General features: G+C 51.0%; 1 protein-coding gene and 1 long non-coding RNA gene across 3 annotated transcripts in view; one reads left to right on the top strand and one right to left on the bottom strand.

Annotated features, from left to right (window-relative positions):
* Window positions 1-1,781: 1,781 nt before the first annotated feature.
* Window positions 1,782-7,860, top strand: LOC133063229 (cardiotrophin-2-like). Its single transcript, XM_061152350.1, has 3 exons — window positions 1,782-1,800; window positions 4,634-4,770; window positions 7,402-7,860. Exons 1-3 carry the CDS (start codon window positions 1,782-1,784, stop codon window positions 7,858-7,860), a joined length of 615 nt encoding a protein of 204 aa, XP_061008333.1.
* Window positions 7,861-10,195: 2,335 nt separating this feature from the next.
* LOC133063640 (uncharacterized) overlaps window positions 10,196-16,126 on the bottom strand; it is a 30,932-nt gene continuing 25,001 nt past the window's right edge. For both annotated transcript variants that reach the window (XR_009694453.1, XR_009694454.1), the window contains 2 exons: window positions 11,425-14,506; window positions 10,196-10,790 (listed from right to left, as the gene is read on the bottom strand). This is a non-coding gene — a long non-coding RNA (uncharacterized LOC133063640). The remainder of the gene's footprint in view (window positions 10,791-11,424; window positions 14,507-16,126) is intronic.

Below are 16,126 nucleotides of genomic sequence, written 5' to 3'. Positions count from 1 at the left end.
CTGACTTGTTTCCTGCTCTATCCCAGCTCTATCTGGAACAGGGACAAGCACATGGCTAGAATCAACACATCCTTGACTGTAAAAACATATGAAAGTGTATACACACATCTGGTGTGGGTCCACATGCCAACCTGTGCCTATACTACAGTATAATGTTAGCAACTCGGTCATGTCTGACTCTGAGCCCCCACGGACTGTAACCCATCAGGCTCCTCTGTCCATTGAATTTCCAGGCAAGAGTACCGGATTGGGTAGCCATTCTCTTCTCCAGGGGATCTTCCGCACCCAGGGATCGAACCTGAATCTCCTACATTGCAGGCAGTTTCTTTACCGTCTGAGCCACTGGGGAAGCCCAAGACATATACATGGTGATGCCGAAAGCTCAGCTTCTCTGTACACTGGTGCTGGATCAAACCTCAGAGACAAAGATTGGGGTGAATTAGAAAAGTAGATCTTTACTGCTTTGCCAGGCAAAGGGGGATACAGCAGGCTTTTGCTCTCAAAACCATGTCGCCCCTGGGGAAGATACTGAGAAGTTTTCTAGTAAAAGAGGATGTGATCAGCCCCTGAAAATTCTCCTGATGCGTTGGTGGTGTCAGGTAGAAATTAACATATTCAACCTTCAGGTCCAGCTGGCCTGGGGTCTACACGTTTGAGGGCAGCATAGGACAACTTCTTCCACCCAGAGGGGGTTTCAGTACCTGCAAAATCTTTCAAAGATATCGTTGTATGTATCTCATGATCTGGGAATCAGCATCTTGCCCCAAGGCTGCTCTTGATTAAAATCAATTTTTCCCTGCTTTTGCAATCCCTCCCTTCGGTAATTAACAGCTAATTAACATGTGCCTTTATCAATTCAGGGAAGATCATGGAGGTTGAATGAAGGCTTCTACCAGAAATATCAAAGAAATGGATGGTGGGTGGGAGCTTCCCTGGTGCCTCAGTGGTAAAGAATCGACCTGCCAATGTGGGAGACGTGTTCACTTCTTCATCCGGGCAGATCCCACAGGCCTCAGAGCAACTGAGTCTGTGTGCACAACTGCTGAGCCCTCACTCTAGAGCCCGGGGTCTAGAGGAACAAGAGAAGCCACCGCAGTGAGAAGCCTGCGCCCTGCAACGAAGAGTAGCCCCCACTCGCTGCAACTAGAGAAAAAGCGCACGCAGCCACAAAGATCCAGCACAGATAAAATAAATAAATAAAATTATATTTAAAATACATTTGAAAAACTATTAAAAAAAAAAACACAGAAATGAAGGACACAAAGGCCTTGAGACAAGGAGACCCACAGGGCCCTGCACGGTATCACATGCTCCCGTGTCTAAGGGTGTGGGTGATGTTGCTTACACACCACCCCCCTGTCCCTTTTCCGAACTCCTCCAGTCCAGGGCCCAAAGGCTGAGTCCCAGTGGGGCGGAGCAGGGGGCCGCCTCCTTCCAGGAAACTGGATCCCAGGACGTGCAGAGCAGCAGGGAGCAGGGCGGCCCCTTTGTCCCCCCAGATAATCCCCTCCCTGCCTGGCTCCCTTTCTCCCAGGAACCGGAGTTTAAGGTCAGATTTGGGGGGCCGTAGGGACTAGGGTGTCACCGCAATGCCCCCTTCCCTAGTTGTCCCTTGCCTCAGGGGCTTCTGCACCTCCCCCCACAACCCCCAAGGGATGACTTTCCCTCCCTCATGGGTGGCCCGAGGGCTCAGACCCAGGTATAAAGCCACCTGAGGGGCAAGAGGACAGGTGTCGCAGAACCACCAAGAGACTGCATAGAGGAAGGATCTGGGAGAGACCATGACTTCTCATCTGATGGGTGAGTGAGGGAGACAGGGCGCGAGGGTCCTGAGACCAGGAGGGAGGGGTACCGCCTGGGCCCTCTGGCCCATCTGACTCAGGGACCTGGCTGCTCTTGCATCTGCTGGGAACCTCCAAAGCCTTACACACAGAGGACTTCATTCATCATTCATTCATTCCAGACTTACTTCTGGAGTGCCTACTGGATCCTAGGTAGCAGTCTAAGTGGGCTTCCCATGTGGCACTAGTGATAAAGAACCTGCCTGCAATGCAGGAAACTGAAGAGACCTGGGTTTGATCTGCGAGTTGGAAAGATTCCCTGGTGGAGGGCATGGCAACCCACTCCAGTATTCTTGCCTGGAGAGTCTCATGAACAGAGGCTCCTGGTGGGCTACAGTCCACAGGGTAGCAGAGAGCTGGACACAACTGAGGTGACTAGGCACACACGCACAGTAGTCTAAGTACTGGGGCTATTGTTGCTGTTTAGTTGCGAAGTCGTGTCCAACTCTTTTGTGACCCCATGGACTGGAGACCTCCAGGGCCCTCTGTCCGTGGTATTTCCCAGACAAGAATACTGGAGTGGATTGCCATTTCCTTCTCCAGGTGAACTGCCCATTCAGGGATCAAACCCATGTTTCCCACATTGGCAGGTAGTTTCTTTACCACTGAGCTGTCATGGAAACCCAAGCGCTGGGGACACGGTAGTAAAGAAACAGACAAAAAATGAGATTTCAATCTGCAGAGAGACAGTACATGTAATCATAAGTAAATTATCATACCAGTGTGTCTTCTGAGTTAGCGCTAGTGGTAAAGAATCTGCCTGACAGTGTAGAAGACATGAGACATGGGTTCGAAGCCTGGGTCGAGAAGAACACCTGGAGAAGGAAATGGCAACCCACTCCAATATTCTTGCCTGGAAAATTCCATGGACAGAGTAGCCTGTCGGGCTACAGTCCATGGCATCGCCAAGAGTCGGACATGACTGATCACCCGCACAGATGTGATAGAATTTGAATACAGTGATCCAAGTTTGTTGAATGAAAGAATGAACAGGGCTTCATCTCAGACCTTCCCTTAATTTCTGAAATTCTGGAAGTTCAGGAATGTAGAAAGGGAAGCTAAGGAAACCATCCTGCTCGGCCTCTCATCTCCATCACTGCTGGTGACTTTAAGTTTTCCTGTTTTTTTTTTTTTTTAATTTGGCTACACCAGGTCTTAGTTGGGGCAGGTGGGACTCGTTCCTTAACCAGGGATTGAACGTGAGCACCCTGCATTGGTGGTGCAGAGTCTTAGGCCTTGGACCGCCAGGCACCTTCTTGCAGAAGGTCTTAGGAGTTGAGCCCTGAAGAGTCAGAAGGAGAAGCCCTGGGTGGGTTTGCAAGGTGGTCCTGGCAGGGCCCAGCAAGGGCAAAGTCTGAGTAGGGGATGCTGCAGAAAAGAGGGTCCAGGCCTTAAGCCCACAGTGAGGACTTTACTAGTCACTATGTTAGGTGGGAGCCATGGGAAGGTTTGGACAAAGGAGGGATCTAGCTGGACTTGAAGATCTTACAGGTGGCAGAAGGAGACAAGGGTGGAAGCAGAGACAAAAGCGGGGAGATAAATAGATTGTAGATACATCTTTTATTTATTTATGGCTGTGCTGGGTCTTCGTTGCTGTGCTCAAGCTTTCTCTAGTTGCAGTGAGTGGGGGATACTCTCGAGTTGAGATGCGCTGACTTCTCATTACAGTGGTTTCTCTTGTTGCAGGCTCTAGGCACACTGGTTTCAGTAGTTCTGGCTCTCGGCCTTTAGGGCACAGGCTCAGTAGTTGTGCAAGGGTTTAAGAGTTGCACCATGGTGTGTGGGATCTTCGCAGACCAGGGAACAAACATGTGTCTCCTGCGTTGGCAGGTGGTTTCTTTACTGCTGATCCAGCAGGGAAATCCTCATGTGAAAACTTTGTATTGAAAATAGTACATGGGTATAGGGAAACGTGCACAAGTCCTAAGTATACAGCTCAATGAGCTTTCACAGAGTCTAGGTATACTTGTCACAAGTGCTCGGATCCAGAAACACAGACCTACGGAGTTCCCTGGTGGTCTGATAGTTAGGATTCTGGGCATTCAGTGCCCAGGTTCAATCCCTGGTCAGGGAGCTGAGATCCTGCAAGCTTCACGGTGTGACCAAACACAAACACAAAAACCCACAGACCTTGTGGCCACCTTTGAAGGACAGAGCCAACAGGATTGTGTGGGTTGAACATAGCAAGAAGGAGACAATGAGGCATCCAAGAGGACCCCGTGACTTTGACATGAGCACCTGGAAGCATGGACATGCACTTTTCTGAGATGGGGAAGACCAGGGAAGGAGGGGCACAGGGCAGCTAGAGCTGAGCAGTGGATATTGTGACTTGAGATGCTTATTAACATCCAAGGGAAAACGTCAATTGGGAAGTTGAATACATCAGTCTGGAGGTCAGGGGCAATTTTTCTTTCTTTTTAATATTTATTTATATACAATTGCATTTAAAATAAAAAAATAAAAATGTATCTTTTTTGGCTGCTGGTTCTTAGTCGCTGCGGCATGCATATTCTCAATTGTGGCATGTGGGATTAGTTCCCTGACCAAGGATTGAACCCGGGGCCGCCTGTGTTGGGAGCTGAGGTCATTAACCACTGGACCATCAGAGAAGTCCCAGCGGAATATTCTGGGCTGGAAATAACCTGCTTACAGGGTGGTCCTGCCCTGAGTTGCACACACAAGGCCGTTGTAACCACAAGGGTTGTATCCATGTGAGGGGCTGCTATGATGAATGAGTGAACCAGCAGGTGAGGTCAGGGACTTGGTGCTGACCTCTGATTTCTTCCTGCCAGCCCCCTTCTGCCTGCTGACCCTGCTGCTGCCACCTCTCAGTTTGGGAGCCCCCACGTCCACAGCTGAGTCTATCACCCAAGCCTATAACCTGGCGCTCGACATGCAGATGCAGACTTCAGCCCTGCTGCAGACTTACGTGAGTGACAGGGCATGAGCAGGGGGTGAGGGGAGGAGGCTGTCCCCCTCCTGGCCCAGCCCTGGGGAAGGGAGGCAGAACAAGGCTGGAAGAAGCCTCCTCCGTGGGTCCTGGGGTACAGAGGCTCTGCCAGCTAGAGACACGCCCACAGGAATGAGGTCACTGATGGCTGGGTGACCTTGGGCAGGTCATTCCTTCTCTCCCTGTCTTAGCTTCCTCATCTGCCAAATGGAATGGTGATCGTGCCTTGGCTGACCTCTCAAGACTGTTAGAAGATTGGAAGGAAGCACCTAGAGGGAAGTTTTTTCCAGGCTCATGAGTCTTTCCATAGTCACCTCCTGCCCTATGCTTTCCTGACCCTATGCCATGCTGGGAGATTTAGCCTCATGACCTTACTGGCTCCTCAGAGAGCCCTAAGTGGTAGAATTACGACCTGTTTTACAGATAAGAGAACTGAGGGGGCTTTTTTAGATTAAAATTTTTTTTTAATTTTTATAATTTTATTTATTTTTGGCTGTGCTGGATCTTTGTAATTTAGTTTGGGTTCTTCTCTAGTTTTGGAGAAGGAAATGGCAACTTTTTCCAGTACTCTTGCCTGGAAAATCCCATGGATGGAGGAGCCTGTTAGGCTACAGTCCATGGGTGGCACAGTCAGACACGACTGAGAGACTTCACTTCACTCACTTTACTGACTTCACACTCTATCACTGGAGAAGGAAAGGGAAACCCACTGCAGTATTCTTGTCTGGAGAATCCCATGGACAGAGGAGCTTGGCGGGCCATGGTCCATGGGCTCGCAGAGAGTTGGACACGATGGTGACTGAGCACTGAGCGCCTCTCTGGTTGTGGCGAGTGGCGGCTACTCTCGAGTTGCGGTGTGCAGGCTCCTCACTGCGGCAGCTTCCCTTGTTGCTGAGCACAGGCTCTAGGGCTCGCAAGGCTTCAGGAGTTCTGGCGTGTGGGCTCAGTAGTTGCGACTCCCTGTCTCTAGAGCACAGGCTCAGGAGCTGTTGCACACAGGCTTAGCAGATCTAGGACATGTGGGATCTTCCTGGATCAGGAACCTGTGTCTCCTGCATTGGCAGGAGGATTCTTATCGACTGAGTCACCAGGGAAGCCCTCTTTTTGATTTTCTGATGTGGACCATGTACAAACGTCTTTATTGACTTTGTCACAATACCGCTTCTGTTTATCCATTGGGTTTCTTGGCTGCCAGGCATGTGAGATCTTAGCTCTTCAACCAGGGATTGAACCCGCACCCCCTGCAATGGAGAGCAGAGTCTTAACCTTTGGACCATGAGGGAAAGGCCAAGAAAATGAGCTTTAGAGGGGGAAGTAATTTACCTGAGGTCACAAAACTGTCTGTAAGTTCAAAGCAGCAGCCTGCTGGCTGGGTCTTACCCACAGATGCTTTGTTTAGGCCATGGATGCTTGTTCAAATTTTGCACATGAAAACCTGTCAGAAACAGGCACAGGGGTGCTGTTGGCCTCCAGTCACTGTGGCCCACTCCCACCCCATCTGCTTCTTCTCCAGGTGATGTGATCTACCTGGCCCCTGGAGGCCCTGGAATTTGTGACTCTTCCACTGAACTATATTCTAGGTCGACATGAAGTTACCTAACCTAGTCTCTTTGCTCTTTTTAAAGTCGAGTTTCTCTCTTGTGGGCTGTGCTGTCCCTGTCGCTGTGCTCAGGCTTTCTTTAATTGTAGCGAGGGGGGGCTCCTCTTCTTTGCGATGCTTGGGTTTCTCATTGCGGTGGCTTCTCTTGTCATGAAGCCTGGGCTCTAGGACTGAGGGCTGAGGAGTTGTGGTCCCTAGGCTTATGTGCCCCACGGCATGGGGGATCTTTCTGGAGCAGGGATCGAACTCATATCCCCTGCTTTGGCAGGCAGATTCTTAACCACTGAACCACCAAAGAGGTCCCTTCCTCTAATTTCTAGTCTCATATCTGCCACCATCTTCTGGATAGCTTTGAGGACCCTGAGTTTCCCCATTTGTAAACTGGGGACGTAGGACTAGGTGATCTATCAATTACAGAATTGATCAGTGTGGACTAAAATCCTGTGGGACTAGGTTTGAGGAGGTGAGAAATTAAATGGAGAAGGCATTCATTAAATAACAATATAATTCAATATTAACCATTGCATATTAATGATTAAAAGTGAACAAATATTAACCACTGAAGAATGTGAATAGAAAGGAAATATGGCTTCAACCACATTGTCACCAATATATTTAGCTTGCAAATACTGTAATAAGTAACACAATCATAGTGTTCATGATATTAATATAAATGTCATTAGTGAATGATATTAACAGCCTAATCGTATGCAGAATGCTAAGTGCTTTATGTCTATTAAATACATCTTATCATCTTCACCATTACAGTGCCATGTGGGAATTACTGAAGCTGTGATTCAAAGTTGCACAACTTGTATGTGGAGGAGGCTGAGTTGAAGCCTAACAGAACTGGGGCTCTGTGCTAGCACATTTCATCAACTCCCTGAGAGGCAGGGAATGCTGACTCCCTAGGAGGAGGCCAGTCTCATGGAAGGCAGATGTGAATTCAGGGGCACCCTAGGGCAGCGTTTGGGTCCCCTCACTCTCATCTGCCTCTGTCTCTCGTGCAGCTCGAGCACCAAGGCACTCCCTTTAGTGATCCCGACTTCTCATCCCCCGGACTCTCGCTCATAACCCTGCCTTCGACCGACATGCCCTTCGAGATCTGGCACGGCCTGGAAGATGGAGAACGTCTGAGCCTCACCCAGGAGGCCTTCTGGTCCTTCAGCCAGCACTTCCAGCTTGCGAAGGATGATCAGAGTGACCTGAACCCTGGCAATTCCATTGTGGTGGGTCAGCTTGAGGAAGCAAGACTCAAGGCAAAAGGCCTAGCGGGCAACTTGGCTGGCATCATGACTGCCCTGGACCTGCTCACCCCCCCAGAAAACACCCCCCTTGGTAGTGTCCCTTTAGGGGACTCGGTCTTCGAGAGGAAGTGTCGAGGGTATGTAATAATCCGGGACTACAGCTTTTGGACAGACCGAGCTGTGACTTTCTTGGGTGAGCTCAAGGCCAAATACTCTGAATAGAGGAGGTGGGAATTCCTGTTAGAGGCTCCAATCCTTTCCCTTTCACAGCGGATTCTTCCCTTTCTTTTTTTTTTTTTTCCGTCACAAGGGGTTCTTTTATGCCTTGCTTCTTGGCTATAAAGGAGACACATGTTGTCTAGGAGACAGGGCTTCTGTACAACATATTTGGGAACATGTCCTGGCGATCAGACCTCTAGTCCTTATGCCTGGGCCGTCCTGCCCAAGTTCTATGGCCTCCCTTCCAGATCTGGGTGGGACTCCATGGACAGCATGGCATGAATTCCCATTCCCGTGGTACTGGTTGATCACTTCCTGGGTGGAAAGAAATACCTCTTTGAAGACACTTCACGTACAGCCCATGGGGTCGCAAAAAGTCGGGAGTGACTGAGTGACTAACACTTTTCACTTTCACTTCCCACTCTACAGGGGGGAGTACAGTTGGTCCCCTTCCTGTCATTTAGGGGAGGTCCAGGGACTGCCTTCTTGTCTCTATCTACCTCATTTCTTGTATGAAGATATGGACTTTCTGAGCAACCAGGCGTCCCTTTCCCTGGAGTTCACTTCCTCCTTGAGACTACCTCTCTGACTGGCCACTGCTCCAACTTCCCATCTTCAGGTGCTTCACTTCCTAGTCAATGGATGTCTGACTCTTGAAAAGCTAAGGAGTCGAGTCACATCTGTTTCTTGCTCAGGACAAATCCATTTCCGGATGAGAGATGGCTGCCCTGGCCTGGGGCTCTCCTGAACCTCCTCTTTATAGTGTGGCTTTTGCAGATGGCTGGGGGGACCAGGTCATACGCCAAGGCTCTTATTTTCCTTAAATGTGTCTCCCCATTTTCAACGACTATATATAATGGTAAATCAATGGCTGTTTTAAACATTTTATTTACAAAAAATTAATTTATTCTCGTAAATAAAACTCTTCAAAGGTGTGAGGTTTTGTTTTGTTTTTTTTGTCTCCAAAAACCTGACTTGAGAAGGGAAGGTGTAGGATTAGGGCAGAGAGAGGGGAAGGGGTGGAGGGCATCAACGGGAGAGGGTGCAGGGCCACAAGGGCAAGGTCTAGGAAGGAAGGCCAGTTCCCCAGGGTTGAGACGTTAACAGGAAAGAGGCCTGGAGATGAGAAGTTTGGAGCAAAGAGAGGGTGAGGCTGGGGGCGGGCAAGGTAGAGAGAGGCCGGGCTGAGGATGAATGGATTGGGAGCTGCTCAGGTCTGGGGGTGAGGAGGAGCCGCATGAACCCACCTCACACGTGTCCCAGGAGCCATCTCTCCCTTCTCGGCAGCTCCCGGCTGGTCGGCAGCCATCGGCGGAAGGGGCCGGGAGGCGCGGAGCGCGGAACGCTCAGAACGCCGGGGTCCTCGGCCCCTCCCTCGAGGGGGATGCCGGGACGGTGGCGAGTGCAGATGAGGGGCGCCGGTGCGAGACCCTCCCAAGGGCTGTGGCGCGGCCCTTCAAGAGGGAGGTCCTGCTCTGGGGGCCTCAGTCCCTCAGTCCCCCCAGGCCAACAAGGGCTCCTCGGGCGCTGGGTGCACAGCTTTTGCCGGGGCCCCACTCAGTGCGGGAGTCCGAGTCCCAGCTCCCCTTCCCCCGCCCCGCCCCGCCTCTCCACAGCGCCCCCGGCCCTTTAACTGGCCCCTTCCCGATTTCCACTGCCCAGGGGTCTAGGGCCAGGCCTGGGACACCGCCCCGTTTCCAGGGTTCAAGCCCCGCCCACCGTCGTTTCCCGGGAAACGGGGATTCCTGCCACCAACCCGCTCTCCTGGGCCCGCCCCTGGTCTGCGGCCCCCAAATACTGCTACAGGGCGAGCAGAGGAGGGTGAAGGAGGCTGTTTGGCCCCGCCCCCCCCCCCCCCCCCAGCCTGCGCGCGTCCCCGCCCTCTCCCCTCCCCCTCCCCCTCCCCCAGCGCGCTACCCTCGGAGATAGAGAGTTAAATAAAATTTGAATAAATCCCCTTCCTCAAGCTGAATGGTGGAAAGAAATGATGGAAGGGGACTGGGAAGCGGTGAGGGGGCAATCGGCGTGCTTCAGTCCCTGTGGTCCCTCGGCTCAGCGCTGCTTCGACTCGGGGCCCTGGCCGCCTCTCTCAAGCCTCCTGAGCTCCATCCTCGTTTCTCCACTCTTCCCCTTCCCTCCGCTCCCCTCCCTCCTCCTTCCCTCCCCCCCTCCTCCCCTCCCCCCCTCCTCCTCCCCTCCTCCTTCCCTCCGCCCCTCCGCCTCCCCCCACTCCTTCCCCCCACTCATTCCCCCTTCCTTCTCCCCCCGCTCCTCTTTACTCCCTCCTTTTCGCAGAGGAACCCCGCCCCCTGCCCCCTCCTTACTCCTCCACCTCCACTTTTCAGGACTAACATGCGTAGGGCACGACGGAAGTAGTAGTCCTGCGGGCGCTGGTGCTCCCGTGGGACCAAAGGGACGCTGGAGTCAATGAGAACTACAAACAAGATGGCGGAGGACGTGCCAAACCGGGAGTGGTGAATGCCGGGAGTTAAAGTCCTGTGGCCCCAAGGCTCGGGTTTGCAGGGCGTAGAGGCGTGCGAACGATGACTACAAACAAGATGGCGGAAGATGGGCGGACACCTGACTAGTAGTCCATCTGGCGAGTTGCGACGGGAATAGTAGTTTCCTAGCCTTCTACAGTTCCTTAAGAATGACAGGGCCAAGAGGCTAAGGAGACTACCATAAAAATGGCAGGTAACCTAGCTTCTCATGGTGGCCTCACTCTACCACCTTGGCACCTCGCCCTGCTGTATTATCGAAATTCCCCTCCTCTTGGCGCAAAGTTTGACGGGAGTTGCAGTCTTCCCGGCTCCCTTCTATTATCTTCGACCAGACAATGGAAGGGGAGAGGGGCGGGGTATAACCGCAAAGATGGCTGCTGGAAGAATGTGTAGACGGTGACCTGGGACTTGTTCATTCGCTAAGGATACTCCCTGTGGAAAAAGGAGAAAGGACTACAATAAAGATGGCAGCCCAGCCTCTACACCAGTGCCTGCTGGAGGACGTAGTCCCTTCCTTAGCTGAACAGAGAAAGGACGTGGGCTGGCGAAATGTGCATCACCCCGACAGTCCAAACTGAGGGCGGACGGAAACGGGGAGTCTCTGTCCTTCTCTCCTCGCCACCCGCTTCTGACGACCTGCCAGGACGTGTAGTCTCAAGGCTTCACTCGCTAGTGGAGGGCAAGAATTTCTGTCGCCAGTGGGGATCAATGCGGGTGGGGGAGAAGAGACGTCGGAGAGATCCAGGAATGTATAATATCCGTCTCCCCGTGTGGCGAGGACTTCAACTTTCAGGGGAAGGCTCTTAAAGGAAAGCAACAGTAATCAGTATGGTCGCGACAGGGGAGGCGTGGTTCTTGCCGACAGTGCTGTCACGCTGTTGATTCTTGGAAAGCTTCGGGTCCTCACACCTGATGCTTGTTCCCCCAAACCTCAGAGAATCGGTAGCTTCCAAGTTGGGAGAGCTCTAGGGATAAGGCTCTGGAGTCAAATAAAATCCCCACCCTTCTTGGGAAGTCACCAAACCTCGATTTTGCTCATATGAAAAATGGGGATAACGATACCTACCTCAAAACAGATTGTCATGACAATGTTAACGAAAATGTCCACCTTCAGGGCCTGACACAAGGCACGTGTTGGTAGTTCCTATCTCAAGGGCTCTTCCAGCCCAGCTGTTTTGGGATCCCAGGTGTCCGTCGTGCCAGAAGGAGTGAGCTCCTGGGAGAAGAAAACTGTGCCAGGCAGTCTACCGAATCTTGAGCTGCACACCCTGCTTCCCGCCCCTCATCTGGTTCCTTCGGTGTCCACTCCCGATTACTGCTCCTAGGGGGCGCCCATTCTCCGTTTTACTGAGGTCCGACAACCTGATCAGATTCCTCAACCTGAAGTTGTGGACGCTGCAAATTGCCCAACCAGTCTTGGAGGCACCCCCGCCCTCTCGCCGCGCCCCGCTCCCGTTCCCCGCTAGACACCTCAGCTGCCAGGCAAACCGGCCTGCTTCCTCCCACTGTACCTTCTGACCTGCCTTCTTAGTCTTCCTCCTCTGCCTGCAAAACGATTCACTTTTGAGCCCTGTGGTTCGAGGGCCCTGCGGAAGATTTGGTGAGTGTGGTTTTTCTGGCAGAGAATTGAACGCAAGCTGGCTGGTGTGATGGGAAGTCCTAAACTTGCAGGGACTGGCCTCAGGCAGAACTGAGAGGCTGCTTCTAGCTCACAGTGTATTTAGGAAATCCTTGACTTCCGGGAGATTGTTTGCTCTTCGGCCTCACTGCTTTAGTTTGGGCTTGCATGATTGCCCAGGGATTTTTCTGGAGCCAGTCCCTCTACCGATTAGCTTCTTCCCTTCCACCCTTCTCACCGCTGCACCCAGTTAACAGTTCATCTTTCAGGTTTGTGTCCCAAAGAAGCCTTCATGTGTGTAACTCCCAAATGAGATTCATTTGACTCTTCCAACTGGATATAAGCTGTATGAAGAGTCCATCTCCTAGAAGCTTTCAGCATCTAATTTGATCCTCATAAGAATCCTCTTGATGATCTCATTTTATAGATAAGGAAACTGGGAATGACTGACTGATAAAGCTAGGATTCAGAGCTTCTCTGGGGGTGTGTCTAGTGGTAAAGAATTCGCCAGCTAATGTGAGAGACCCGGGTTTGACCTTGGTCTGGGAAGATCCCCCATAATGCAGATAAAGAAATCCCGCACGCCACAACTACCGAGCCCAGGCACCTGGAGCCTGTGCCACAGACCAAAAGAAGCTACCCCAAGGAGAAGCCTGCACACCCCGACAAAGAGTGGCCCGAGCCACTGGAGAAAGCCTGCATGCAGCAATAAAGACCCAGCACAGCCCAAAATAAAAAATACATAAATAAATGAATAAAGATTAGAAAGGCATATAAAAGTATAAAGAAAAATAATTAGTATCATAAAATAATTTTTCTAAGCAAGCTAGTTTTCCCAAGGCCGCAGAGCACATCCTCAGAACTATAGCATCTGCCAGTTGATCATGTCCAGCCTCTGTGTGTGAAGTTTGGCAGAGGAACCACACATTTCTTTCACTTGGAATCCAGAAACAGTGAGTCTGCATTCTTTGTTTCCTTCAACAAGGAACAGCTGGTTCACAAGAGTGGCTACCCTTTGGGATGAGACAAGTGCTCGCTAGATCCACACAGTCTCCATCCAGCTTGCTTCAGTCCCAGCAGAAGCACTACTGGCCCCACTTCATTAACTGAGACCCGAACACAAGCCTACTGAAGGTCAAGGCCATTTCTCACACTCTATAGACCACCTCAGGGCCAGATGGTGTGCCTGCACCCCTAGCTGGCTGGATAGAGAGATGGCTGAGTGTGACTGCATACAGAGATAGAGGAGAACTTTTGGTTTTCACTATAACCTACTCTGCACTTTGACATTTTTACCTTGAACATTCATACTTAAAACAGGCTTCCCCAGTAGCTCAGCGATAAACAATGGGCCTGTAATGCAGGACACACAGGTTCAACCCCTGGTTGGGGAAGATCTGCTGGAGGAGGGCATGACAACCCACTCCAGTATTCCTGCCTAGACAACCCATGGACTGAGGAGCCTGGCAGCCTACAGTCCATAGGGTCTAAGGGAATTGGACAGGGCTGAAAGGACTGAGCAGGCCTACTTAAAATATGAGTTGCAAATACTATAATCCAGCCACGTTGACATTAAAATATAAAAACATCAGTCAGACCTTCTCAGCCATAAGTGAACTCAGGGTTTACACCACCCATAAGTCCCTGTTCATTTGCACAAAAAATGTTTGTCTTCTGCCCACCTTATTTACACATTTTGTTTAAGAACCATCGGAAAGATGGCTTATGGCACTCGGGGTGGTGGTTTCCTATATGAGGGACTGGGGCTGCAGACCACATTGAGAAACAGGTGCACCATTCAGTCTCCTGTGGGGAGCTGCTGAAAAGGGATGCAGGGCTCCAGCCGGCTCTCAGAACCATCCACAGCCTTGGATTGAGCTCACTGAATTCAGGAGCTGGAGCAGCCCATTCATCATGAAGTTCCTTTTCAGCAGTGAGTGCTCTTCTAGAAGATCCAGGTCTCTCCTGGATTTGTGTAGAAGGTCACAGCTTCTGTATCCATCAGAGTAGGTGAAGTTATGCTGCAGTAACAAAGAACACCCAGGTTTGGGTGGCTACAGCAGCTAAGGTCTGTTTCAGGCTCATGCTGTGTGTCTCGTGTTGGTCAGTGGGGAGAGGGCTGCTCACTCTAGTTCCCCAGGGATTAAGCCCAAGGGAAGAGGCTCCATCTGGATATGAGCTTCCATAATCACCATCCAATCACCGATGAATTGAGGGAGGAGGACTTGGAAACATGGCCTGGCTTCTATAGGTACTGCCCAGAATTGACACAGGACAGTTGTGCTCACGTTGTATTCACTAATCGATAGCCTTCCCTAATTTCACAGTGGCCGGAGACAGGAACTCTTTCCACTTTCTGCCTGGAAGGAAAAGAACTAGAATGCCTGTGAGTGCGTGCTAAGTCCTTCAGTCATGTCCGAGTCTTTGCTACTCTATGGAGTGTAGCTCGCCAGGCTCCTCTGTCCATGTGATTCTCCAGGCAAGAACACTGGAATGGGTTGCCATGTCGTCCTCCAGGGGATCTTCCGACCTAGGGATCAAATCCACATTTCTTACATCCCCTGTGTTGGTAGTTGGATTCTTTACCACTTGCACTCCCTGGGAATGCCTGTAAACAGCCCTAATGACAAACACAGCTTTCTGTGGCTCCTCGTGGAAGGGACAGCCGTCATGTAGAGGATTATGTGGCCAAGCGCCCACTATAAGACATGCACTGAGGGCTCTCTTTTGTTGGTCACATCGGACACTACACAGAAAGCAGAGAGGTGGGCCTTCCCTGGTGGTCCATTGCTTAAGAATCAGCCTTCCAGTGCAGGTGAAGTGGTTCGATTGAGGAACTGAGATCCCATATGCCACAGGGCAACTAAGTTTGTGCTCCAACTACTCAACCTATGTGCCTTAGCTAGAGAGAAGCCCGTGCATTGCTATGAAGGAGCCTGCGTGCCACAACTAAGACTCAAAGTAGCCAAATAAATAGTTTTTTTTAAAAAAGCAGAGTTCAATTTACACTGAAGTATGGTGGGCAAGTGAACAGAAAATGCCTCTACGAAGTAGACAGTCACCCCTGCAATTAGTAATCACTGAAAACAAGGCTCCACAGAAGTTGCCAGGGTCTGGTTAATGAAAGTTCCAGAAGTAAAACACCCAACCATGGGTGTGGCTTCAAATGGTCATAGAACACTTCAGTAGAGCTCATTGTCCGGTGTTCCTGGAGGGTTTGATGTCAAGAGTAGCTGAGTTTCTACTGTCAGTGGGTGTTGCCTGTATAAACTTCTCCCCAGATCTCCCCAAATTTATCACATAGATACCATCACATTTCTTTTTAGAGTTGTACCCTTCTGATGGGCCTTCCCAGATGGCACTAGTGGTAAAGAACCCAGCTGCCAATGCAGGAGACATAGGGCGCTCAGATTCGATCTCTGGGTGGGGAAACCCTGCAGGCGGGCTGGGCAATCCACTCCAGTATTTTTGCCTGGAGAATCCCATGGACAGAGGAGCCTGGTGGCCTGCAGTCACCAAGAGTCACAAAGAGTCGGACTCTACTGAAACAACTTAGCATGGACTGAAGCAACTTAGCACACAGGCATGCACCCTTCTACTTGGGAGCTGGGATGGATGCTCTAAGTGTGTTCCTGCAGCAGGGGCTTTGAATATTGTAAACGTTTCTGTCTTAAAGGCATTTGAAATCATCAGTGTGGTGATTTCTTCCTGCCTGTGCTGGATCTTGTTGCTGCATGTGGTTTTCCCGAGATGTTACTCTTCCTTGTGGTGCTCTGCTTTCTCATTGCGGTGGCTTCTCTCGTTGTGGAGCACAGGCTGTAGGGCTCATGGGCTTCAGCAGTTGTGGCCCACAGGCTCAGTTGCCCTCAGCATGTGGGATCTTCCCAGGGCAGGGATTGAACCCATGTCCCCTGCAACGGCAGACAGGTTCTTAACCACTTGACCACCAAGGAAGTTCCCTTTTTGATCCTTTTGAATATTGAACCAGACAAATGACTGGACTACCTTTGCAAAGAAATCCCACACAGTTATAAAGAAATGATATTAAAAATCCTCTGGAAAATCTGGTTGAGGACCTGCACCGCTAGCTCAGATGAATGGATATTAACCACCTCTTGGGCATCAAACCCGATGCTGGGCAGCTGTGTTG

This window comes from Dama dama, chromosome 10 (assembly GCF_033118175.1).
Source record: "Dama dama isolate Ldn47 chromosome 10, ASM3311817v1, whole genome shotgun sequence".
Taxonomy (NCBI): Eukaryota; Metazoa; Chordata; class Mammalia; order Artiodactyla; family Cervidae; genus Dama; species Dama dama.
This window is presented reverse-complemented; position numbering and strand designations above follow the sequence as displayed.

Bases quoted from the DNA above. Each gene is read 5' to 3' on its own strand.
- LOC133063229 (XM_061152350.1), top strand. The intron at 4,771-7,401 runs GTGAGTGACAGG...TCTCTCGTGCAG, and splicing joins CAGCCCTGCTGCAGACTTAC to CTCGAGCACCAAGGCACTCC.